Source organism: Oenanthe melanoleuca, chromosome 6, assembly GCF_029582105.1.
Source record: "Oenanthe melanoleuca isolate GR-GAL-2019-014 chromosome 6, OMel1.0, whole genome shotgun sequence".
Classification (NCBI taxonomy): Eukaryota; Metazoa; Chordata; class Aves; order Passeriformes; family Muscicapidae; genus Oenanthe; species Oenanthe melanoleuca.
Window position 1 is genome coordinate 19,472,894 of NC_079340.1, and position 26,686 is coordinate 19,499,579.

A 26,686-nucleotide genomic window follows, 5' to 3' on the forward strand; every position below is an offset into this window, starting at 1 on the left:
TCTGGACAGTATGTAGAAGTTACATATTTTAATAAAAGTACTGTATGTAAATTGAGCAACATGAAAAAATACCTACAGCACACAGTTAACTCATTTTGCACCATTATTTTTTCCAGTTTTTAATTGTAACAGTTTTTTTAATCCATTAAAAATTATTTCCAACAAATGGGAAGTGTTTAAGAAGATTAAGAGATGGCTCTATACTATTCTATGCAAAGCAGAAATCCACTGGGGCTCAATGAAGTTCTTTCTAGATGTCTTTTCTTGTAGCAGGGACGGTGTCTGAGACAAAGAATTACAAAACTACACAAGTTTTGGATTTTCCATCTCCACCACCTCCACCACCTCCACCACCTCCAGCACCAGCTTCTGTTGAAAAACAAGGAAGGAAAGTAATATGAGTATTTTCTGTTAATTTTAAATGTTCTAATTCTTTATTATGGAGTGCTGCTTTTATTTTATGCATATTATGTGTGTTAGGCTGTCTGAAATTTCACTACTTGTCTGGGATATTGGAATAAGAAACAATGACATGTTATATATACATATGTGTATATAGTGTAGGAGTTGATACCAACATTTCTAAAGGGACCAAACACACACTGAACCACTCTTACTGGAAAGTTTCAGTATTTAAATATATGACTCTGTCCCACACATACAAAACTGAGGTATGCAAGCCATGCAAAAGAAGGAAATTCTTGAATCAATATAATCTGTGAATCTTTTTTGAAGCAGATTATACAAAAACTTTTAATTTGACCTAATTGCATAAACCTTTTTCCAACCCTGCATGAATCCCTTTGTAATTACTAATTAAGAGAGAGAGAAACTTTTCATGTTTTTAATTATAGCTACTGATTCTTTTACTCTCTCTCAAATGATGCCACAGATGTTTTCATAGTCATTAAGATTCTTTAAATGTAATAAATTCCATTTCCAGATTCACTTAAGGTAAGATACCAATATTAGAATTAAAACTTACATTTGAAAGCTGTGGATCACCATGTTACTAGGTCATTTTCGACCCTTCCCACCTGCATTGAAACATGTCACATAATCAGTGTCCTACCCTCTGTAATTTGTGGATATAATCAACACTATGTTACTAAATATGTATTTGATTTTTCTCAGTTTAATACTGTATTTTGCTTTATTTCAATTCTGAACTTTCCACTGTAGTGGTTCAGCAAACAAGTTTTTTTTTTGTCTACTGAATGGCTAAGAATAGCCAGGTCAGTGTGTTCTAAAAAAACCACCATGGTTCAGCATGTATCAAATCTTTGTTTGTATGAACTGACTTAACTAACTCATATATTTGCATGACCTTGATTTGACAGAGTCAGATCTGTTCTTCATAAATTTCCAGGGCTTCATTCCAGTGTATGTTTTTAAAGGATGAAAAATAATTTCCTTTTGTTTTGTGTTGCCAATTATAATATGCAAAGGCCAGATCCTTAGTTTCTGCAAATCGGTCTGCCCATGCTTGCCTGTGTAAGATTTCCTATAAGGAAAATATTTCTTAATTCAATGACTTAAGTGATTCAAAAATACCAGTGATGTAGGATGGTCCTGACTTCCAAATGAGAGTGGAAATACCTGACTATTCCCAAACTGATTATTTAATTTCTATTTAAGAAGCTTATGCTTAGGAGCATTGGATCTGAGTTCAGTAACCTTTTTTGGTAATGTTCTTTGCTGAGAAAGCAAAGTTGTGTAAGGAGGTCCCAGGTTTGCTTTTGTTTTGTTTTGCTGGTATTCCTGTAAAGTTCAGATGGTTATGTTCCAGTGTAAGGAAATAGTACTTTTTTCATACTGACAATCAGCTAGTTCTCAGCAAGAAATGAATCTTAAATAAAATTATGATTTTCAAAAAGTAAAAGTGTCATTGAAAATAAATTTGGGAGCAAGTAGGAGGGTGGAATTTCTGTGAAAATGTCTGTAAGTAGTGTTACAGTCTGAGCAGACCAAAATGTTTGACTCATTCTATTAAACTCTTTCAAAAATCTGCTTTGATTAAATCATGTAACTTACAGTACTTCTTAAACCACTTGACAACAACTTTTTTTTTTTACATTTATTTTTATTATAACTTAGTATCAATTTTGTAGGAGCCAATAACTAGCTCACACACTGACAGTAACTTGATGGGTGTCTTTGAATAGCTTCTTTAGTGTGAAATATGAAGAATACTCACCTATTTCCCACAGATACTGATTAACAAATTAATTATTTGGTACTGTTTTATATTTTAAAGATGTGTGAAACTCATAATAAACTAATTTTTCTTCTTCAAACTAGCTGACCATATATCACTGTTTCAATCACACATGGGTTTTTTTAATCTTTGAACCTTTTCAGTCATCTCAATCAATTGGTAGAGCTGTAGACCTGCTGCTCCACATGCAATACAAAGAATAAAAATATTTATTATTTCACTCTTATACTTGAGTGACATGTTTCAAGTTTCTATAAAATCATATTCTCTTCTAGGTTATTCTATGCAGAACCATGCTTCCAGTTTTAGGACTTGGTCTGTCTTTGGAAGATTAATGTTGAATTTGTTATATGAGAGTGTATTTTAGCCAAGAAACTGGTGGTAGGGAACTAGAGCCAAAAGCTTTATCCTAAACTTGCAAGAGAAGTGGAGATTGGTACTGTTCTTTTATGTTCTGAATGCATACTCTCTGTTCCCTGATGTTTTTCATTTTCAGCTGAAAACAAAGCACCTGAATACATTTGGGGCTGATGCCACACAGAATTTTGATACATCTCTTGTATTTCAGATAAGCAAATGTTAAATTACATTCAATTTTAAGTCTTTAGATAGAAGAAATGTTATATTCCCTTCATTTTCTGGTGGTCATATTATATAATTCTGCAGTTCAGAAAATGAGGCCAGTATACTGTATTTGTATAATCTTTAAAGGTTACTTCTCTTTCAAGTAAAGATACAACTAATTTGGCTAATTCAGAACTTGCATACCATTAGTATAAAGTTTAATACTGCACAACTGCACTGTATGTGTGAATTTGAAAGAGAGAGAGAATATGTTGACTACTGTAAAAATATATGTAAATGAAAACCTAAGAAGTTACTTAACCTTTTTGAGCAGCTGCTTCTTCTTCCTTTTTCTTTTGTTCCTCAATAGCTTTCATCTTCTCTTCATATTCATCAGCTCGTGTTTTCCATTCAACCCTGTTGTTTTGAAGACCATCAAACATAGGTGTAATTTCCTTGTGAAACCTCGAGAATTCCTGTACAAGCAATTGAAATTAGCAAATTAGAAATTTGTAAGCACTGATGAATTTTTAAGTCTGAAATTGTGGAAATACTGCTAAGAAAACATTTCATTTTTCTATTACATCTAATTCCAAGGCATATTGTTGGAAATACTGTGTTGGGGTAATAATGCCCTATTGTGGACATAATCTGTTAGGAAAATACTGGAATTTATATGATACACATTTTAATATCTTCCCTAATCCCACATATGATAGTTTGACTCATATAATGCAACTATGATACATGATATTTTATCATATGATTATCAGAATATAATTAAAAGTTCTGTTATCCTGTAATATATTCCAAGTAGATGAGGATATTTCTGAAGATGTTAAAAAATCGCATCACATTTTTGCCTGACGTTTTTGGATAATATTAAGAATGTGGACATTTGAGTGCCATATAGAAGAAACAGCATATCTACATGCCCCAAATATTGCATATTCCTATTCCCTTGGCTGTGCTATTAATGGCCTTCTGTAATCATCCCCACTGCTTGCTTATATTAAATGGGTCTGGGAAGAATCAAGCTGGATTTTGTAATTCAGTCTTTCAAATCAATAACAAAATTTCTGCATCCTGAAGTTTCTTTGGGATCTTCCTCTTTTATGAATTTACTTCACATCTCGAATTTATTCTATGGGAACAATTCTTTGATGTAATAAAATACTGAAAAATTGTGGTGGTTGTGATAGTTGTTCACCCTGTGACCAAGAATACTGCTGCTGTGCAGAACTTTTTTACTACATCTTGTCACTAATTGTGCTGTCAGAACTGCTGGAACAGGAAAACAAAACTAGTTATTCTTACCTTGTACACGAATGTACACACAAAGTCAATGAAACCAACTTGGAGCTTAGGTAGTTCATCTCCTTTGTTTCTGTCCATCATAGGCTAGAACAGAAGAGCAACAATTTGGAATATGTAGCTTTTTGGTATAGTGATCTCATAAGCATCATAGTTCATTATTTATTAAATGTTTTAATAACAGTTAATATTGCTTAGCACAGTTAAATTATTTAGTACTTACAATAGGTTGTTGCTGTAGCACAGTTCGTTCCAGGTCGCCTTGCTCCCAGAATTCATTTGCAACCATAAGGGCAACCTAAATGGGTGGAATTCAGTTGGATTGTCAGTAGAAAGTAGTACATTTACATAAATAAAAAAATAAAATAAGGCTTTCCAGAAAACATGAAAAATCTTAAAGACACTGTTTGCAGTACTTAAGGCTTTTCCCAGGAAATTATCACCAGCAATATTTTGATGCATCCTGAGTAAATAACATATTATTGCCAACAAAAACAAGGCAATTTTAGCAACATAAGTCTTGTAATACCTGTAATATGTATAACTTTGAAAAAGAAGTATTTGCAGTTATATTTTGATTATGCTTTGTTAAAGCATATTCCTGTTAGGCTAAGTGATGAGCTTCAGCAGGATGGTCAGTAAATACTGGAGTACTTGGAAGTACTTATGCACGGAATTTTAGTGTGTTTAAGCTGCTTTACCATTGTGCCAAGCTCTACAGAATAAACACAATTCAAACCATACTGTTGTTAAATCTGTGCCTTAAAAATAGCTGGAAAGTAGCAAAAGTTGTCTAGCAAAAAAATAATTCAGTGATATTTAAGTGTAGCTAGAACCACTGCCAGAATCAGCTGTTTTAGTGGAAGGACAAGTAGAGAAGGGTTGACAACTGTACAGTGATTGAGACATCACTGACTACCTACACTTACAGTGACAGAAAGGTAAAAATTCTTTTCTGGAAGCAACAGGTACTTAAATATGTATTAAGTAATAAAAAGTTTGTTTTTGTTTTTTTAATTGATCATGCACCAAATGGGCAATACAACAAGAGAGTAAATGCAGTATTCTATTCCAAAAGTACCTACCTTACTCTGCACTTCCCAGGGCTTGGTTATTGCAGATAGGTCACATCCAGTCATCATCATAGCCCTTTGAAAACAAAAACCAAAACGAGTATAGTTTTGGGTGTCAGGAGGATGGTATCAGACTCTTTTCAGTGCTGCCCAACAACAGGGTGAGGAGCAATGGCAGTAAACTAAACCACAAGAACTTCCACCTCCACATGGGGAAGAACAAATACCTATTAAGGGTAGGAGAGCACTGGAACAGGCTACCAGGGGTGTTGTGGAGTCTGTCTGGAGACATTTAAAAACTGCCTGGACCAGGTCCTGTGTAACCTGCTCTAGGTCACCCTGCCTTGGGAGAAGGATTGGACAGGATGATCTCCAGAGGTCCCTACCAACCCTAACTATCCAGTGCTAGAGTGATTATAAAAAAATAAAAAGTCTAGATTTTAAGGAATTTAAGATGACAAATTAATTAATATTTTGCCCATTTTAAGAAGATTATAAGCATCTGTTTCTAAATTAAAATCATGGTTATGCTCATCATTGCATTTTTAGATGCTCAAATTGTTTTAAAATCTAGTCCTAAATAATCGATTGAATAAAGAGTAAAATATTGACCACCTACATGATGACTTCTTTTTTCGTTGGGTCAATGGATATATACTTAATTGCCTGCTCTTCTGTTTCCATTTTTTCAATTGCATCCACAATCTTTTGAAACATAGTTCTTTTCCTGTTAAAACAAACCAATAAAGCATATATTACTGAATGTGAGTTCCTGCATTAAAAATGAAATATTAAATCATATTTATGATATTTGTGCTTTTCTCAAGTACCATCCTAGTCATAGTAGTATCAAGGTAATACTTTCCCACTGTTGAATGCAAACGTTTTAGGTGGCTCATACACTTCTTTTTGCTACATACCACTGACATGTGAAGTAATATGTCAGAGTTCTTGACAAAGGAACAAATAACCAATTTCCTACCTCTTCAGATTAAATTCTTTGGGGTGACATTCTCATTTTTTATCATTAAATGTTCATTACTTCCTGTAACATACTGAATTGGGAAAAGTGAAACAAATACTAATAGATACTTTACCACTCCCTCCCATCCAAAATCACAAGAATTGCTAAGATCTTACTGAAAATAACTTTCAAAAACATAAGCCTGTCTTGCAATTGCTTCATAAATACTCTAGTTTGTGCTTAGAATGAATGAAATAATGAAATTACTGTTCTCTAAATCTTAATAACTGCTATTAAACAATTTCCTGAATTTTTACCCGTCTTCTGATTTTAAATTGTCCCAGTCATAAAACAAAAGCCTCCACATATCTTTAAGGAAGATACCCATTATTAAAGCACATTACTGCATTAACTTAGGAAAAAATTTATAGTTTGGTTTTTGGAGTCTTTGCCATATTTAGCCCTGGGATCAGTGGATGTCTGCTGGGTTTTTTTAATTTTCAGCATGCTCCTGTTTACTCTGAGTATCTGTTGTATGGTATGTTAAATATCACAAGGCACACAAACTTATGATTAGGCTACTGAATCCACACTTCTGGAATATAGTGCTTGCTGTAACTGGAAGTATATTGGAATGACCTACTAAATGTATTACCTACTAAGTATTATATACATTCATGAATTCTCTAATTTGAAAGCTTATAATCAAATTAAGAATGTCTTGGTTTTTGCAAGAATTAGACTCAACAACAATGTTAAATACAGCTCTGTTCTCTGCAATAAACATTTTTGTATTCTGCATATAAACAACTAAAAATTACAGTTATACATTCAACAGGATTGAATTATTTTCAGTAGGAAGTTATACAGAATTTAGTACTTACTTGAAATATAAAGCCAAGTCAGTTGCTATTATTGCAACTTCAAATAAGTGTAGAACGGTTTCATACTGGCGCTTATTTAGGTTCTGGAAGATGTTTAAACTCTGCAAGGTGGAAAGTTTAGGATTTCAATTCCTTTTATAACACTGTCTTTGGTTTGTACTATACAGATTGTCTCACAGAATAGGGTAAAAAAATTGGTCAATTACAGTCCTTAAATTAAAATAATGATAAAAATTAAGAGTTCACATTCAATTAACCTAATTTTCCTGACTTTTTAAAGCTTCCCAGTTCCCCTTTTCTTCCTGTTAAACTGGGTTGGCCCAATTGCCTGCAGCAGAGTATGGGACCTACCATGCTACGTGCATTGTCCTTTTCCTCAGGTGAAGGAAATGTTACCATCATACAGTATTTTTCTAAGTGTCTAGGTTTTATTTCCTTCTTTAACGGAGATACAAGGCCCGTGGGAGCCAGGGCACAGCGATGCTGCTGGTGAGAGCCTCCAGAGGCCCTGCCAGCTGCTCTGCCCAAGAGCAGCAGTCAGTCCCTGCCATCTCACATTTGAAAAAGTACATCGCCATCAATAAAGGGGAAAGTGTTTGTTTGTTTTCATATCATAAATCATCTGAGTTTTTTTATTAACACAGTACTACTGCTTAGTGTAAGGATTTATCCTGTGGCCTCGTGAGGTTGGGCAACAGCATCACCACAGGGATTAGAAATGGAAAATGAGTGTGGCCTGTTGCTGCAAACAAAGGATGGAAGGGGTGCATATGTGCGCACCCTGCTGTTAAATCACCCTGCAAAATACATGGTAGAGAGTTTAAGTAGTGTCCTTTGCTGTAGGGCAAAGGGGCCGGTGCCCAGTGGAGGAGCAGTGGAGGAGTGGGGCCCTGAGGAGCAGTGGAGGAGCGGGGCCCTGAGGAGCAGTGGAGGAGCGGGGCCCTGAGGGGCAATGGAGGAGCGGGGCCCTGAGGAGCAGTGGAGGAGCGGGGCCCTGAGGGGCAATGGAGGAGCGGGGCCCTGAGGGGCAATGGAGGAGTGGGGCCCTGAGGAGCAGTGGAGGAGCGGGGCCCTGAGGGGCAGTGGAGGAGCGGGGCCCTGAGGGGCAATGGAGGAGTGGGGCCCTGAGGAGCAGTGGAGGAGCGGGGCCCTGAGGGGCAGTGGAGGAGCGGGGCCCTGAGGAGCAGTGGAGGAGCGGGGCCCTGAAGGGCGGCTGAGCCCGGGGATGCAGCCGGAGCTGCTGGGAAGGGCAGCTGGAAGGGCAAGGGAAGGGCAGCTGGGTATGGCTGCCCAATACAGGAGCATCAATACCAGAGCTGCAGCAGAGCCCGCCATACCCGGCCTTGCTAACAAGGTAGGGTGTGGTGCAGGTCTGGCCTGAGGGTAAGGGAGCCCTCCATGAACATCTCCTTTTATCCCTCAGCTGCCAGAGCCTGCAGCTGAACTCAGACCTCATAAACCAGGCATGGCCCTTACATGACAAGATATATATATATATATATATATATATATATATATATATATATATATATATATATATATATATATATATATATATACACATATGTATGTATGTAAATATATATATATGTATATGTGTATATAGTATTTTCTGCTTTGGTTTCAACATCAGCTGTTTTGTGTAAACAAAACCTGAGGAGTGTGAGCGAGGCCCAGAGGAGAAGCTTTTCTATCTGATGTGAATCTATTCCGATAGAATCACTGGTGTTTCTCTAAAAGTGGAAAATGCATAAGAGTTTGTCTAAAATTTCTGAATTTTAGCATTTCTTATGTGGACCAAGGGAAATGTATGAGACCCAATGAAATTTGGAACATTGTAACTTAATTGGATCATCAGTGTTGATTGGTGTGAGCAGAAGGTCCATGACGCACCTCGTCTTGCAGCAGGGTTTTACTGTACTCTAGGTGATGCCTTTCTAGAATGGAAGAGCCATGAAGTTTTGCCAGGGGAGCAGCTGACCTGTGGAAAAAGAAGCAATTCTTTACATATATATATATAATTTGAAGGCAACAGTTTTTATTCAGGTTTCATATTACTGGTATGATAGTGTAATCTGTATACATTAGCTATGGGTATGATGCAGAAAGAAAAACCCAATTTGCTTCCCTTCATTTTTGTGACTGAGTCATGATGGAACTTGGAGATCACTGGCTGTTCAGTGCCCAGTAAAGTCAAAGTCATGATTAGATGCCTCAAAACTCAAAAACTTTGGTATTTAAAATATACCTTCATTTTGTCTTGCATGTTCAGTTTATGCTCCTTTTATGTACCTTAAAAGTAGCCTTTATCCATCTTTTAGTGTATTCTGTGGCATGGCTTTTGAACTCTTGTAAATCTGTAATGACTGGGCTGTGTGCCTTGGGATTCTAGCTAACTGTAACTTAAATCTAAAGTAATAGTATAATGGAATTTAATTCCTCTAATGCCCTTGGGCTACTTCACTCCCCCAAAATTGCCATTTTGTGGACAACAAAATCCTGATAGCTCAGGTTTGTTCAGTTTTACCATAGGTCTTAAAGCGTTCCCCTGACATTGGACTAAGCTTCAAGAAGAGGAAATTCTGCATCAGATTATTGTTGTGAGATGAAGGGAGAAGCATCCTACCTACAGGGGTGCAGGTAGTTCTACATGTTTGAAAGTGTACTTTACTCCTTTTCCCCTTGGTTTATAGCTCTGTTTCCCAGATAACCCAAGGTGGATTGCTACATGGCACCCATATTTTCTGTTGTGATTAGGACTGTCGTGGTAAAGTTTGATGAGTTCTATAAATAGCTTTTCTGCGTATGACCTCATGGAGAGGGCTTTCATCTAGAGAAGACCACAATGGGAAGATTTAAACTCCACCCACTACAACCCCCCCTTTATCTTGTTTGGATGAGAGGCAGTCCATTGAATAAGAACCAGCATCTGTCATTCTCTTTCCTACGTCACCTGGAGAATCCCTGGGAATAATCAGAAAATCCCTTTGCGTCACTGCTCTAGCATGCTGTCTGAAAAGGCTGAAATGTGAGGAGTGGATTCAGGGTCAAAGGGGTAGGATGGGTAGGATCAACCATTCTGGAGATACAGTTGGTGGAAACTAGCCAGAAAATTATAATCTTCTAGTACACATGCCATTCTGAGAAATGTGTTCTCTAGCACATGGAAACAAGCCCTCACAGATCACATAAAAGACTAGATGGTAGAGTGTTTGCTCCTCAGGAGAAGAGTGTGTCTCACCATATGTAATGTTTTAATACAAAGGAAAATCTAAATGAATTAATATTGTTTCATAATAAACAAGTTAAAAATTACAAATCCTTTAGAATATTTTCTCAGAACATATTACATCATGAATTGCAAAGCTTTGACCTCATGATGTGTAACTTCTGGGCCTGTGGACCCAGCAATAGAACTCAAGCTTGTTGACTCAGACTTTTGTATAATGTGAGGAGATTACACCTCAGGAAAGGACCTATATCAGGAAACTCAGTGTGGCAAGGAACAACTGAACTAGTCAAATTAGACAGTGGAAAACAAAGAAAAAAATTCTTTCTCCCTCTAAACTGGCCCTTGTCTATGTCACATCTTGAATCCATCGCCAGAAAAGTGCCCTGTCTTGAAAAGTAATCCAATTGTGGATTTTAATTTACTTTGCTAATTTCTTTGTGTCCTCATGCGCATGAGGCTCTGTCTGCTACAATCCAAGCATTGCTAGAGTTTTAAAAAGCTAGAGTCTTAAAAATGGATTGCAGTTTCAGAAGATCTAAGATTCTGCCTTTGCCTTTTGTCTTTGTATTTCAGATGCCTGAAGTGCTCTGGGGCATAAATCTTCTGTAGCATAATTATTTGTTCATGACAGATGAGTATGGAATATATGTACCTTATATTTCTGCAAGTTTTAACTTTTATTTGTTTGTTTTCCATTAAAAGTAGTATATTTCCATAAATTTGATCACTTATACTTACTTCATTTGATACAAGTTATTGGTCCCTCTGTGATCAATGTCATGGCAGAAAGCAGCAGCAACCATGGCAAAGGCTTCTAAATCAGTATAGTATTTCTTTATTTTGCCTGTCTGTAAAAAGAAAACAGATCACTCTGAGCATGTGTTTTCCTGAATTTTCCATCTTGAGTAGAAAGAATGGTAATTAATGAATTTGGGGTTAGTATTAGCAACATTACCATCAGCAGCGTAAACATTGTTTGTCCCACATTGAATCCATGTCTCCAGTTATGGTAAGTGATATCCCGATAACCCTTCCTGACTGTGTACATCCATCTTGTAAGGACCTATTGGGAACAAAAGTGAGTCAGACTGCTGTTAATTGAAACAGAACAAAGGAATTTCCATTAAATAACTCAAATATACTATGAAATTACTTAATTCTGCAAATTCTGTGAAAACAAATGTTTTTCATTGAATTAAACATGGAAACAGCAAATTTTTCTTACATAGATTCATGTAAGATGTAAGATGCATTTAAGTCCTTAGCTAGCTTATGCAATTCAGGATTAATCTTATGTTTTTATGACAAATATGTAAGTTGTTTCATTGAGAATGGAAGATTGTTAACTGTTGGAGAAGCATACCAGTAATATTTTAGTATTGCCTTCTAGATTAAAGTATGTAAAACCAGCCATTTTTCTTCTATTTAAAAATAAAAATAAACAAGAAAAATTAACCAGACCTCAGCTGGGACTTTGAATTTTTCAACAACGTTTATCTCAAAGAACAGTCGTATTCCACAAGTTATCAGGCCATGCTCTGTAACAGGGAAGTCACTGAAGCGGAATTCGTACAGTTCTAAATCTTTTGGATCAGGTAATTCTTCTTTCTGTCAGGAAATATCAAAAACAAGGGGTTTTCTGTCAAGAACAAAGTTGGAAAAGCTTTTTTCATTTTCTTCAATAGAAATACTACTCAAGGACAGTATGCTTACTATGTCTTCAAAGGTCTCAGGTGTCAGTATGAACTAATGTGTATTAAATTATGCTGGCTTTCTTCTCAAAATTAATTGATAAAAGCCTTGGGCAATTCCTACTCTCAATTCCAACACAATGTGTTAGGCAACACCATCTCAACATTTCCTTAGTTTAGAAATTGTGGTGCTTGGAAATTCTCTTCCCTGGTATAAAATCCCATGATTCTCCCACTTTTAACCTGATGTCAAGGCTACATTCATCTTTTTCTCCACCAAAATAAATTACTTATTTTGTATATATGATATAGATGCACATTGAATAACCTAACTGGTAATAATGCTATTAGTGAACTGTTCTCTAACATTCTTCCTGTCTTTCAAAGCCTAGGGAGAGTAGTATCATATTATAAAGAATGTGTTCCAATCCAAACAGGAATTCTTCAAGGAATTCTGATGCAACACAAAAAATAGCTTATATTATCACAATGACTCCCTTCCTCCTCAGTAGTCTATAAATGATCTTCACTTTATGGAGAAAGAAAAAGACAACTGAATGTAGGCACATATTTCAACAAATAAGGCTGATCCTCCCTTTCCTTCTCCCTGGGCTTTTCCTTTATATCTACGCAGGTCTGAGATCAAGGACAGAGAAACCTAGACCAGTGATGTTTTAAGACTCGTTACTTAGTGAATCACCAGATCTAGAAACACCTGCTTTATCCTATTAGTTATCTGGGATTCCAGGTCTCATAATAGGATAAAGCACTTGCATTGGAACTTGGGACTGTAGAAGATATTAGACTTTTGAAATTTTGACTCCAAAATTTTCAAAGAATAAATTGCTTTTTGTAGATTTAAAAATTCATACCAGTATTATATTTTTAAATTTGGAGCCTGTATCAGAATACTCAGATTTTGTTCTACCCGTGGAGAAATTTTATAATGTCTGTTATTTTTTGAAGATTTTCATGCTGCTAAATCAAATTTCCTTTAAAAGGCATGTGAAGCTACACACTGTCTGTTGATGTTTTTTATTTCACCACTTACAAGCTGTGTTAGCATCTGTTGTGTGGAAGCCAGCAAAACATTAACACCAATGCATTCCAGCATGCACATATGCATAACTAAAACGAGTTTCATGAGATCTTTTCCCTATGGCTATGTGTACAGCAAATGTGGTGTAACAAGAGGAAATATGTGAAGTGGTTGGTACTGGAAGTCAATAGATATGTGTATATTTTGACCTTTTTTTCTTCAACCTAGCTCTGTTTTGATCCATTAACATTGGAAGTCCATTCAGTGTTTTCATTCAGAGCATATCTTTACTCTGATTTTGGGGTTTTTTTCAGATAAAGTAGCCTAATTCATGTGCTTCAGGACAGAAGTGCACTAAATGGGCAAAAATAGGAGCTTTCTTCTAAAGACACTGCCTATCTAGATTGAAATACTAAGGCAGCCAGAGGACTGCACTACAAACTCATTTTTATTTTAGTAGTACAGAGTAGTAGAGCAGAGAACTCATTAGGTCAAATCTCTTTTGTCACTGTGGAGTCACAAGTCAATTTCTTTAGACTTCTTTGCCTATGGAAATGCTGGAAAAATAATCTGAAAGTAAGTTTGTTCCACTGGACAATCCTACCTATGTTCTCTTACCAAGAATGAAAGTGGCCTCACCACAATATCCCTTATTTTATTTTCAGAAATAAATAAATTATATTCAGTTATGGCGTTTTCCCTATGAATATTTTAAGAAATTTAATACTTCAAATGTTCATTAATATAAAAATGTCTATGTAACTCTGACTGTCCAAGTGTCTTGATGTACATTTGGGACAGAATGGTTCCCTGTAGGTAGCAGTGACGTCTGCACAAAGAAGGAGAGAAGAGGCTGAGGATGTGTTATTAAATCAACTCTGTCTAGCCTGTGGAACTGCTAACATAGATTGTATTAGTCACAATTTCACCATACACAGCGATTTCTATGGTGAGGACACATTGCTGTCTGATATAAATATGCCACCAGACTTTTCAGTTTAATGACTTACCAAAATCCTGATGAGATCCTTTTGCTCACATTCTTCTAAACTCTTCACATTTAATTTCTCTTTGTATTTCTAAAACCAAAAAAGAGTAAGAAAATTCAGGTTTTGTGTAGTAAGTTTCCCATTTTATAATTTTGTGGCTGTGGACTGAAACTTACCAGGATAGATTCAACTTCAGCAGGGGTGGCCTTTGTCTGGTACATAAGCATTTCCTGAGCAATGTCTTTCCTGTTTTCAAGTTTGTTCATTTTGTCATAAGTGTCAGTATTTAAAACAGACCACCCCAGGAACTGTGTGAGAGTCTGCAACAAAGTCAAGTAAAGCAGAGATGATGCCATGTCAACAGAATGAACCTGACAATTTGCACTTAGTTTTCTTAAAGTCTCATTTCTGTTAGTGTCATTTGAAAAGCAAGGTGCTACTCTACTTTTTAGAGGCCTTTATCTTCCTTCTGCCATTTCTGTTAGCACTCACAGCTTCTAATGACGTTTGGCTCAGCTTAGTAGCTAAGTAATTAATATTCCCACTTTATATACAGGACTTTGAGGCTTATGAAGCTTAAGTCGGGTAGGTGGACTTGGGTACACTGTGTAGCATCTTATCTTGCCTGAGTGCATGTGATTATGAATGCTCTGTGAACTCCCACGATCACAGGCTTGGCATCCACTGGCAAGCAGCACACCATACCTGCTTACCCACTGCTACTTAGGAGATGCTGACCATCATTAAAAAGACAAAGGATTAAAAGTAAAATTGTAAGCAACTTTTGTTCATCACTGGAATGTAAATGATCACTCAGAAATTTTCGGTTTTATAAAGGGAGTTTAAATCTCAGATTTTTAAGAAACCTCATTGTGAAGAGGATAGACATTTGGCTAAATGCTAATATGGCCTATTTGAAAAATTTTAGCTGTATAAAAATGACTTTTTACTGTAATATTTTTTTAACATCACAGAGTTCTCAAACCCTCTAATCCTATTAAGCTTACTTCAATGATCTGTTCATCATACTCGTCAAAAGGTTTTCCATCTTTCCTATTGAAAAATGTTGCAACTCCCACAATTTCTTCTTTTTTGTTGACAATAGGCAATGACAAGACATTTTTGATAACCCATCCAGATTCATCCACTGGTCCTTTCTGTAAGAAAACCAAAAACCAGGAAATGTGTATTTCTTTGAAAGTAATTATACAGCTATGGACATAAACAATGTAATAAAAATATTTTGTTTGTACATCACAATCAAATGAGAAATTATTTATATGATCAACTGTATAACAAATTAGTGGCAAGCACTAGAATATTTTTTTACAATATTTATAATTATTAACATTACTGAATTTACCTGAAATGTGAAGTATTCATCTGCTGGTACATTCATCATGTTACAAATCTGCAGCATAAAGAAAATGACACATTGTTTAAATGGGATATAATGTACATCAAAACTCGGTCTAATATTTTTTAAAGAAATATTTATTATCTAAGCTAACAACAGTGAGCATCCTAGCTAGCTACAGAAACTAAAACCATTCCTCTTAAATTAGATGTGGTTATTCTAACAGACATAATTTTGGAATGTTTGTAGCAAAGTCCTTCAGTATATCATAGTGCAAAAGCATAATGATTCAGAAAATCACTTCCAGTTTAAAATGGCATGGGGGTTTCTAGAAATAAATGAGTACTAAGGGCTCTATTAAAAATGGCTCAGGGTTACTCACAGCTGTCATGCATCCTGACTTTGAATTACATATGTCTATGCAAGAAGATAGAGGAAATTAAGAAAAATTTAAAGCCTTGCATGTGATGATTTTCTTACTTTGACATTTTTGGTGACATTTAGCACACCTGGAAAGTGACATCAGACACACACATTATTCCTCTGATATCACCACAATCTGAGGGAAATTATCCTGCTGTTTTCACTATTTGTGCTGAGGCCTTGTCTCCACCCAAAATACTGATTCAAATGATTTCTCTGGGACCAAAGGCACTGGAAACATCATTTTTGTAAAGGATTTAGGCCATGGGGAGCTTTGGGGTTTTTTTAATTCAATCAAATCAACTGCATGATTTAAAATGCTAGTTTTTAGTTTTGCTATGAACTTACAAGACCATTTTCAGCAACGTATGTTGGCAATCCACTGACAAGACACCAGTGATCTGCTGGAGGTGACCTTTTGAGAGACAATGAAATTAATTTATTTCTACACTGTAGACATGCTGTTCTATCCCAGCAATAACTAATTACCACACATTCACAAGCTGCCAATGAATACTCACGGAATGACTTTGATTTCTTCTTGTCCATGTAACAAATAGTCAATAATCTTATAAAAGTTGACTTCCTAAATAAAAATATAAAACCATCTAGGTGACTTGTACACAACTTCAATGTCAAACTTTCATAAAAAGAAAAAATAATATCCTCACTCGTCCATCAGGTGTCTTGGGGCCTTTGTAAGGCTCTGCCTCCCCCAGCCGGATTGGCCACTCATCATAGAACTCCTGAGAAAATGATACAAAGGGAAAAAGGAAGAAACAAATCAGTCTGTATTCATAGGTAATATCACATCTGGGTATTACGATTTAATTAGACCTCACCATAGGAGTTTCTAGCAAGTAGGAAAAATAGTTGTTACCTTCTCTTTAGTCATGTCCAGCAGACCGACAGAGTATCTTTCACAATTCAAATACATTCGAATAGTATAGAGTGCTTTATGAAACTGTCGTTCTATGTCTGTTAGCTCTTCAAACACTTTGTTGGCAGACCACAGAAGCATCTATTTACAACAAAAAAGAAAAAGGATAATGTTCAGAACAGTAGAAAAACATAAACATATGAATCCTAGGCATTTCAGAATTAAATTATGAGGTGCATCACTGTTAACAAATTAAAAAGGAATAAATAGATTGTATCATTAGTTCAGTAAGATTGCAAGAATATAAAATAACGGTAATGAGAATTGTTTCAGAGAAAAATGAAGAATTTTTATTAAAAAATGTTTTTATACCTGGCTTCTTCGTGATTCAATATTGTGGAGATATGATGTATGCTGATTTCTTACCACCAAAGATATAAAGTTGAGGTATTTTTTAAACACCTAAAATGAAAAAGGTCAAAAATAAGACAAAAGTATTAAATTAGGATATAGAGTCACTCAAACTACTTGTTGAACTAATAGCTCTGTTATTGTATGACATTTTACCTCTTCATCCTCTTTGGAGAACTCAGGGGCATTTAATTTGTTGAGTGCCATCACAACAGCAAGCACCTCTTTACCCTGTGTAATTGCAGTTGCCATCATATTGACTGTTTTATAACCAGTTCTTTTGTCCATAAAGTCAGAAAAATGGTTGTTCTGAAAGAAAAGGGGAAAAAAATCACAAGTTAAATGCGCAACAATTACCACACCAAGAGTAAATCACTTCATTTGATAACTGATATTTGCAATGCTGTGAGCACTGCTTCACAGTGCAGTAGGTTTATACTTGAAAAAAAACCCACTATCATTACTTAACACAATCTTTTAGAATTATATAGAAGCTTAACTAAGGCATTGGTTATGAAGATAGCTTCTGAAACCAAGTTCTGTGCATGTCTTTATTATACTGCTGAGGAATTGAAAATATGGGAAATTTAGTATAAGTGAAATAATAATATGATCTTGTGACTACCTGTGAACCTAATATATATGGCTTGCATTTTAGAGAATTACTTCATAGCTATGTTAATATTTATTATTAATTAATTATTTCAGTAAATAAAATTCATTATACATTTCCCTCATACAATATTTAAAAGTACCTCCTGTCCTGTATAAAAATACTTATGGCAGAGAAGCATCCCCAGCAAGCATTCATCTGGCTGACCTTTTTCTTATTGTTTCCTGACTGACACACTCCCATCTCTATTGCTCCCAGCTCTACAGTCTCTTTTGGTGAAAGGATATAGGTAGAGGATATAGGATATAGGATCAGAGCAACTTTTGTTGAGTGTATGAACCTGTGGGAATAAGGCATTGTGACTAATGAATGAGCCACAACTACTACTCCATATTTACATTTTCATCCTTAAAACCAAATGCTGAGGAGGGTTTAGCAAAAGCTATTATTTTAAATTTTTTATGTAAAAATACAGATAAGCTAGTTCATGCTTCATGGAGAACTGTTTTATTTCCTCATATCCAAGAAGTTCTCAGTGTTTTCTTCAAAGGCTTTAGTGTTCTCTTTAATTTAATAAAAATGGTATTTAAATTTTTTCAGGGAAGTCTGTTTGTCAAGGGTTGTTATGTTTTGCTATGTTATTAGGAAAATACATCTGAATGAGGTGAGTCATGAGTTGGAGGTTTGAAATCTGTTAATGTGTGTATACTGAGAAATGCCAGGTTCTACTAAGCAGCTAAAATAGCCAGACTGTCTTCTTGGAGCCTTCTCCACCCCCTCACATTTCACTGATAACATGTCAGTGCTCACACTTCTTCAAAGATGAGCACTCAACCCACTTATACTGCATGCCTATCCCCAGAGCTGCAAACATTGCTGCTATTCATTACTGCATTAGCTTAGGCAGCTGAGATCTGCGTGGTGCATCCCAAAGTGGCTTCCTTGGTGACAGGCTGGAGAATGTTGTAGGACAACACATAATGGAACTTCAGCTTTCATAGATTATACATAAAGCTACTTAAACAAAACCCCAAACTAATAAGTTTTTTCTAGGCTATAAAATTAAGCATGACAATGCTTAGAAATGCCAGAATTAAAACTATTTGTCTATTAATTAGATTTTTCCTCTTCATTTCCTTTTGTCCCTCTTCCCTCTAGCTGTTGTTTCTAATATATGTTGAATTTATAGCATATACAACTCTTAACAAGAAAGACATAATTTTATTATGTCATTAAAGTATTAGAGTTTGGGCTTTTTCCTTCTTAAATGCTTCCATTTTATATTTCCTTCTAGGTCTGTATTTCAGTTAAACAAATTAAAAGTCTGGAAGTAACTCTTAAATATTGTATTTATGGCCTGGGTTCTCTTACAAAGAATTGATTCCCTTAAGGACAGCCTGTGTCATCCCCATAAATCTCATTCATTGTATCAGGCTCTATTAGGTCCCTGGAAAGTGTAGCCACTTTTGAATATATTGTTCAAGAGAAAAGGGGACTCTCTCTGTTGCCAACAAACTCCCTTAGTTGTTATTTTCTATTTTGCTCAGAGAAAGGTATAGGATTATCTAACAGACAACCAGAGAAAATGCCAGGCAATCTGTCTCTTCTGTGTAAGAATCAAATACTGTCCTGCAGCCTGCTAAACAAATACATTATTACATGGAAATACTTGGTTTTCTGTGGGATGTATTATCTACTGACACAACCATTCTGGACTTGGGTGTGGTTTTGAGCTTCAGGTTTTGTGCTTCTGACTGTTTTAACCATTGAAAACAGTAAATTAGACAGGTAACGACCCTGTTTTGTAGTCCCTCTGTCACTAAGAACATCTAGCATTCCTGGAGAGGCCCAGGTTCCTGGGTTTAGGGTACTGTATTCTGCTGTGAAGGAACAAATAAGCATTTCAGAGACTTCTGCATTTCTGAACACTTGAAAAGGATATGTAGACACCAGATGAGCTGAATCAGCAGGATTCAGCTGCTGTGTCTGATTTTGTTTAATAACTCCAGAATGAAGATGCAAGCAGTGGTGATCAAAAGTGTTCGGAAGAAGCACTTTGGTCATATAATTTTTGCAAAGGATATAAACATTTTAATACAACTCTCTGTTAATAAACAGCAAGTTCAGTAATCACAAGCCTTCCTGTGCCTAGACAGTATGAAGTAGGAAGATAAAAATGTTAATGCATTGGCAGCATTCCCTCAGCACATACAAAGACTTCTGTCTCACATGATTTGCATATACAAGCAAAACATTGTACTTAGATTTAGGCTTTTCATTATTGAATATTTTGTACATTATTTCTAGGAGTTTTGAAGCCTATATTTTTGACAGTTTTAAAAATATTTTCTCTTGGGAATATAATCTCTTTCTTTTTACCCAAGAAAATCACCTTTCACAACATCTACGAAATCTGCAGTACCAGATCCAGAAGAACACCTTGGTGCTTCCATGACTACATGAATATGGACACTTAGTCTACTTAAGCCTGATCTTATGAATCAAACTATCTTTTAGAGCACTGTCTTGAACTTTCAGCTCTCAGTTAAATCACAAAATAGGCTTTAAAAGAGAAATTATGGAAAAGAAATCTGCTACTAACTACCTAAGTACAGTACATTTGCAGATGTTTCCTACTAGCTCCATTTAATGCTGAGATACCAAGCCATTTACTCTACAATGATCAGTTCTTTAAATAGGCTGAAGATGTGCACCATATGCTGGATTTGCAGAAAGCCAGCACCAGCATCTAGTTAGCAGGAGCAACTAGCACAACCCTTTTGATGGAGGAATGTTTCCTGATATCCAGTCTGAACCTCTCCTGTCACAGCCTGAGGCCACTTCCAGTTATCCTATTATTTGTTAGTTGGGAGAAGTGGCTGACCCCCACCTTTAAGGGATTTGTAGAAACTGATAAGGCCCCTCTGAGCCTTCTTTTCTCCAGGCTTAATACTCTCAGCTATTTCAGCCACTCCTCATAGGACTTGTGTTCCAGATCCTCCTTTAGCTTTGTCACCCTGATCTGGAGATGCTCCAGCACCTCAGTATGTTTCTTGTAGTGAGGGGCCCATAGCTGGACCCAGGATTTGATGTGTAGTCTCACTAGTGCTTGGTACAAGGCAGCAATCTCTGCCCTGTTCCTTCTGGCCACACAGTTTCTGATCCAAGCCAGGATGCCCCTGGCCTTCCTGCCCACCTGGGCACTGCTGGCTCACGTTCAGCTGCTGTTGATCAGCACATCCAGGTCCTTCTCTGTCAGGCAGCTTTTCAGCCACTCATCTCTGCAATGCTGCCTGCAGGTGAAGTCACCCAACACAAGGGATAAGACTTAATCCTGCAGGTAAGGTGATAGGGCCAAGACAGCAGATGCCTGTTTTCCTCCATATCTTTCCCCTAGTAAAGGGAACAGAGGAAGAAGGGGTTACTGTGACCCCTTGCACTTATGACTATATTGCTCCTATTGGATAGAAGGTTCTATGTTGGATAAATGTGCTCAAACTGTGCATATTTCTTTGTGTTATCTCCACATGTTTCTCGTTTTCTTTCTGGTAGTTCTACAGTATTTTCTTCTCTTCCTATTTTGTTCTTCCACTGATTGTGTTGCGTTGGCTCAACTTTCTCAAAATTTTAACCCCTTGATAGGTGGTATCAATGTGCTGCAATGCTTCATCTCTTACTTCTACTTAGCCTAATTTCAACTCACAAGTGTTTTTATTTCATAATGATATAATTCTGTATGAATAGAAAATAAAAAGCACATACTATCATCTACCTGGCCCTTTCTTGGGCCACACTCCAAAAATTACATATTTCCAGAGATGTAAATTTAATTTTAAGATGTAACTTACTACCATTACAGAACAAATTGACTTTGTTTTTGTCAACCTGACTAGAGTTCTGAAACTGAATCAAAGAGAAATTAATATATATTTAATAACACTTGGGTGTTAAACTTTTCAATTATGTCAATGAAATGCCTGCTTGTTATTTGCCATATGTATTGACTATTTTGCAATTTCTTGAAAATGGATTTGTATTATATTGTTTTTTTTCAGGTGAAACAAGAAAATTAGATAAAAGAGAGCTTTATATTTAATTTTTAATGTACTTTTTTTTCAGTTTTGGAAACCTTCCTCTTAGAATATTAAATAAAGGAAAAAATTGGTTGGAGTTTTCTTCTGGTAGGCATAATTAATAGAAATTTGTTCCTGTGCTGAAATGTTTTCTGGTAAATTGACTAAATCTTGCCTTTACAGAAGATTGGAACGTGTTTCCATTTTTCCAGTTAATATTTGTTGAGTATGAGTTTCTGATAATCTAGTGTTTATTATCAAGAGGACATAAAATGGAGGAGTAGACATTAACATTTACAGTGCATATTTTTCCCATGCAAAAAGCTACCTCACACAGACTGGAATCTAGGGACCAGAACATCCACAGTAATCTGAAACTCCTGTCAGTTTAGACAGGCCTGGTATTAAATCTCTCCCACTCTTGAAGTGTGGAGCTGCTGCTCTGAAGCTGGATCAGCTTACAAAGGGATGATACCAATGCTTGCAAGTTGAAGATGTGTTTAAGTTGATTTGTATCATAGGTTTCCAGTGGTTAAATTAGGTGCCACAAGAATCACTGTTCTGGATGCTTAATCTGAGTTGGAATCTCCCATGGTCTCTTGTTTCTTCGCTTCACTGGGGTTTGTGAACTCTAGTGCAAGACCTCTAAAAATGAGGGCTGGTAACTTCAGCATCAAAATATTTCAGCCCCTTTATAGATCTAATCCAAAAGTCATCACTTCTTTTGAAGCATTTTTCACCCTTTTTATAATTTTATACTCAAATAAAACAAAGAATATTATTTCTTGAGTTTCCAGTCCTTAATTAAATCCTTGTCTTCAAATACTTTTGAATTGAAAGGAGCAGTGCAATAATTTGAATAGGTTATGGATTAAAGAAAATATATGAAGTGTTCATTATTGTTTCTTACAAGCCGAGAATGTTCAATTTTGATTCCCCAAAAAACGCACACTGCTTTTTAGTTCTTAGTTTTATTTGGAAATATGCCTGGGAGAAAAACATAAGGTAATTCTACTCTCCTTCATTCTTGTCTGTGTTATCAGTTACTGTTAAAAGAATATTAATGGAAATACCCAATTTTTTGTAGCCTGTACTTTGTAATATTTGAGGCACTCTGCTAAACCTGTGAATAATGTGAGACAAATTATTAGGGTAATGGTCCTGCCTGGCCTCCTGTTTCTCACAACAATTAAATCCTGGATTAAACTCTATTAGCTCTCACAGTCAACAGGTCCATAATCTTGTGGGGAGGAGACTGACTACTAAGTTAATTATTGAAGGTCTGTATCTTTTCCTCTGCTTTTCTTTTCTAGAGCATTAGTCAGGATGAGGAGCTTCCTCACGTTTATTGGTACCTTTCCAGTTAGAAGAAGGAGATAATCCCTAAAGAACTGGTTACCAGGCACTAAAAGTGGAGTCTTTCATCTTTTCAATGATTTATTACTGTTGTGATCTTTTATTGCATTTACTTTTGTTATGAAGGGGTAATGATTGGAGCGTGAAAATGTCGCACCATGCGTTTGTCAATGTTGTCATGTACTTAAGACTTAAAAAACACTATGCTGTTTGCATATGGACTGTGTCAACAGTAAAAAGTGGCTAGACATAACATTTTTAAAGTACTATAGCCAACTAGAAGTAATCATTGTGCATTTTGTATTCTGACAAGGCAGTAGGGGCAAAATTCTTCTGTGGCTTAACTCTTCCTGTCATTTTTTCTTCAGAATTTGGGTAGCAGACAATCGCGTTTGATTGAAGTGTGTATGTAGTGAACTGAAAAATAATTATCCTTTCTAAAATGTGGTAAAGACTTCAGTGGCTGACTATTTCTGCTGCCATGGAGTAATTATACTCTTTAAACATTAATGACTCAAGCTGCAGTTCTGGGTTTGCTATGGAGATAAAGATTCTGGTGACATAATTGGGAGCTCTGCTTGTGTGAGGAGTGTGCACTTGCACATTGACTTTTTGAATACAAATAATGAAAATGCTGACATTTTTGAGATCTTTAGGGTTGTTTATGAATATCAGACCTTAGTCCCAATGAAGTCTCTGGGAGTTGTTCAATTATCTAATAAAATGTCAATATTCTGATGATATTTAGTTACCAAATTTAGATTAATGTGACCATAGTTGAATTGCATTTTTAGATGTGTGCCTAATGGCATAGACCTCAGTAATCGTAAGAGAGTAAATGGTTGCCTAAGTAAAGATTACCTTAAAATGATTGAATAGTAACAGATACTCAGCTGACATAAATTAATTTGTGAGTGCAAAACACCTAGCAGGATCAAATGGACAGAAAAGTTTTCTCACTTAAGCATATATAAACAACATTTGTCACAAAATTTTGAACAAATCCCACTGCAAACACAGAAATATTTTGTTAGCTCTGCTCCAGGTGCCTCTCACATAATGATATTAAGAAGCAGAGCAGTGTCTGATAGGAGGCACATCTTTCTTGATCCTCCTGATCTTTTCTCATGTAATCAGTCTTATGAACTTGGAGGGATTATCCTCCAATCTTCCCATGTGGTGGTAAGAGGCAGTAAATCAGACACTTACTTGTCAGAACAGCAGCCATTGAAGAAAGGATATTTGTGGTCAGTTGAAAATGAACTGATTGTTTTCTCAAATCAGTGAGTCTTCTGTTTGCCACTGTGCTTCCTACTTACATCTGGGGCAGTTTACAGTATACTGGAATGTTCTTTTCATATATATAAATATTCATTTGTTTCTGATCTTTAAAAGTAGTCCTTTATAACTTTTAGCATTATAAAACATATTATTTTTTGTTTACCTCATTCAAAACATAGTTAATTGCAGTGTAAAAATATTTTGATTATTTAGCTGGAGCTTAGGACACTATAGTGGTTTCTATCTCTAAAATATTCTGGAATTTTAAATTGACTGTATAGGAAATACTGAGAATCCATACAGTCATTTTGATAAATATCTTAGAACCATTTGATTATGTTCAGATTTTCAACATAGGACTAAAAAGAAATTAAGATGCCAGCATTTGAAGATGCAAGATTAGTTATTTTTAAAGAAATCTTAAAATTCATAGCATGTTTACATTTCCCCATGTATTTCAGAGCTGTTTCTAAAGAAGACCTCATATACCCATGCTTCACTTTTGTTAAATCACTCATCATTTTAATTACCATTTGTAATAAATAATAAATATTTAAATAAAATGAATAAGTAATATAATAAATAAACTCTTATCAGCATCTTAAAGAAAGAAGGTGATTTAGCATAGATTCAACAGGGACTTCAAAAATATTAGAACAGCTCTGACTCAATAATTTTCTTCTATAGATGGTTTTGGACAAAGACCTGGATCCAGATATACTCAAAATCAAACCCATTTTAAATCAAACACTGACATGAAGCTGAATATGTATGTTGACATCATCCTCCTCTGTCCTCATTCACTTACTAATAAGGATATATCTTCATTACAAAAGCTGCAAATTAAAGGATTCAGAGATGCATGTATGGCAGCATACATGGCAGAACCCTTGCATGCCCATACTGGAAAACAGAATACAAGCCTGCCATGTTCAGCAGAAACTCATGAATTTAATGGTCTCTCTTAATCTAATATATTCCTCCATTGTTATAGTCATTGACATTACAACTACTACAAGGACACTGAAAACACCTAACTAGGCTACATGATGTGCTTCTATTGGATTTTAAGCCATCTCTGCTGATGTTTTTCTCATGCTATTGGTCTGGATTTCTGTCTCTGAGATTTTTCTGAAGAACAACTTTTTATCTCAAGCCCTGGGCAGGAGACTGAGTAAGCAAATGCACAGAACACCATTCCTCAAGAGAAGTCACTTACCTTTGTCACATCAGGTATATTAAAAAATTTCTTGGTATGAGCAACCCATCCCACTATCCCGATATCCAGAGGAAAAACAGTCTCATTTTCTGGTTTCACCAAATTCTGCTCATATTGGGAAGTTGGAGTGATATCAAGAATCCTGGAGGCTACCTCTGGAATACCATTCCGGGAACGATAAACGAAGAGACTACAGCGGTCAGCTGCCAGCAGCTGTGCCAGCCTCTGCAGGGTCTTGTGCACTATCTTTTCCATAACACATGCCTCGTCCTGAATTTCTGTTATCAACTCAAAAATTATGTTACACTCCTCCAGACGGGACATGTCTTTGAAGCTGACTCCTTCCTTCACATCTCCAGGGTTCACGTTAAAGATACTTCCCACCACTTCTGGTCTCATTTTTCGGTCGAAATACTCCTTGGCAAACTGGGGGTTGTTCTCCAAGTATTTTTCGACGGCATCTTTATTTACCTCACCCATTTTTGCTGGATTTTTCTTAGAACTTCTTTTAGAACTGCATCACCATCTAAGCAGGAATTGTTGCAAGAAGTTCTAACCTGTTACTAGTAAGAAAAATGTACTTTGTACATATTATATAGCTCACAGACATAATACATTCATCTTCCTCTGTGGCTTCCCAGCCTTCTGATACTCCTGAGATATGACAGAAGGCACTGGCTTAGCATCTTCTTAGTGTGAGATCTTGGAGACCGCTAATTAAAGAGATGTCAGGACACTAAACCCCTGAGCATTCTTAGCCCATAAATCCTCAGGGAATCATTTTAACATTTTAAACTAACCAATTAGTTCTTATAAAATTGTCTGATACCTATACCTGTATGTTATCTCCTTCATTCACAGTATATATACTGTACTGTGCACACAGAAGTTCCTATTAAAACTTCACCTGAAAAATTCCACCCAGATACTTACCCCACACTATACACGTGCACAGATGTGCACACGTGTATTTGTGAGAGGCACTTAAGGGCAGGAGAACAGAATATTACAGAGAAATCTTTTAAATGGTAGAACTTTGTTTTCCTTGAAATAGTCAAGAGATGATAAAAATTGGACTTCTAAAAGTAAATAATTGTGAAGCTAT

The 26,686-nt window shown here is 36.0% G+C and overlaps 1 protein-coding gene across 4 annotated transcripts; it reads right to left on the reverse strand.

Annotated features, from left to right (window-relative positions):
- Positions 1–275: 275 nt before the first annotated feature.
- On the reverse strand, positions 276–26,061 carry PDE6C (phosphodiesterase 6C). Of its 4 annotated transcripts, none has more exons than XM_056495453.1 (22): positions 25,582–26,061; positions 17,196–17,348; positions 17,001–17,090; positions 16,629–16,769; positions 16,420–16,494; positions 16,270–16,334; positions 16,097–16,163; positions 15,332–15,379; positions 14,976–15,125; positions 14,145–14,288; positions 13,990–14,058; positions 11,711–11,857; positions 11,205–11,312; positions 10,988–11,097; positions 8,911–8,998; positions 7,018–7,118; positions 5,789–5,896; positions 5,182–5,245; positions 4,320–4,394; positions 4,100–4,183; positions 3,105–3,258; positions 276–354 (listed from the first exon to the last, which is right to left on the reverse strand). In XM_056495453.1, exons 1-22 carry the CDS (start codon positions 26,059–26,061, stop codon positions 296–298), a joined length of 2,580 nt encoding a protein of 859 aa, XP_056351428.1. In that variant the 3' UTR covers positions 276–295. The 4 variants fall into 4 exon arrangements, with proteins under 4 accessions (XP_056351428.1, XP_056351427.1, XP_056351429.1 ...); XM_056495452.1 differs by having other exon boundaries at positions 276–366; XM_056495454.1 differs by lacking the exon at positions 276–354 and adding an exon at positions 1,011–1,037.
- Between the last annotated feature and the right edge of the window lie 625 nt (positions 26,062–26,686).

Coding starts and splice junctions, on each gene's coding strand:
- PDE6C (XM_056495452.1), bottom strand. CDS start 26,061: ATGGGTGAGGTAAATAAAGATGCCGTCGAAAAATACTTGGAGAACAAC. Junction 11,858..13,989: donor AGGATCTCATCAGGATTTTG/GTAAGTCATTAA, acceptor ATTTCCTGACAG/AAAGAAGAATTACCTGATCC. Junction 11,098..11,204: donor CAATGTTTACGCTGCTGATG/GTAATGTTGCTA, acceptor TTCTTTTTACAG/ACAGGCAAAATAAAGAAATA.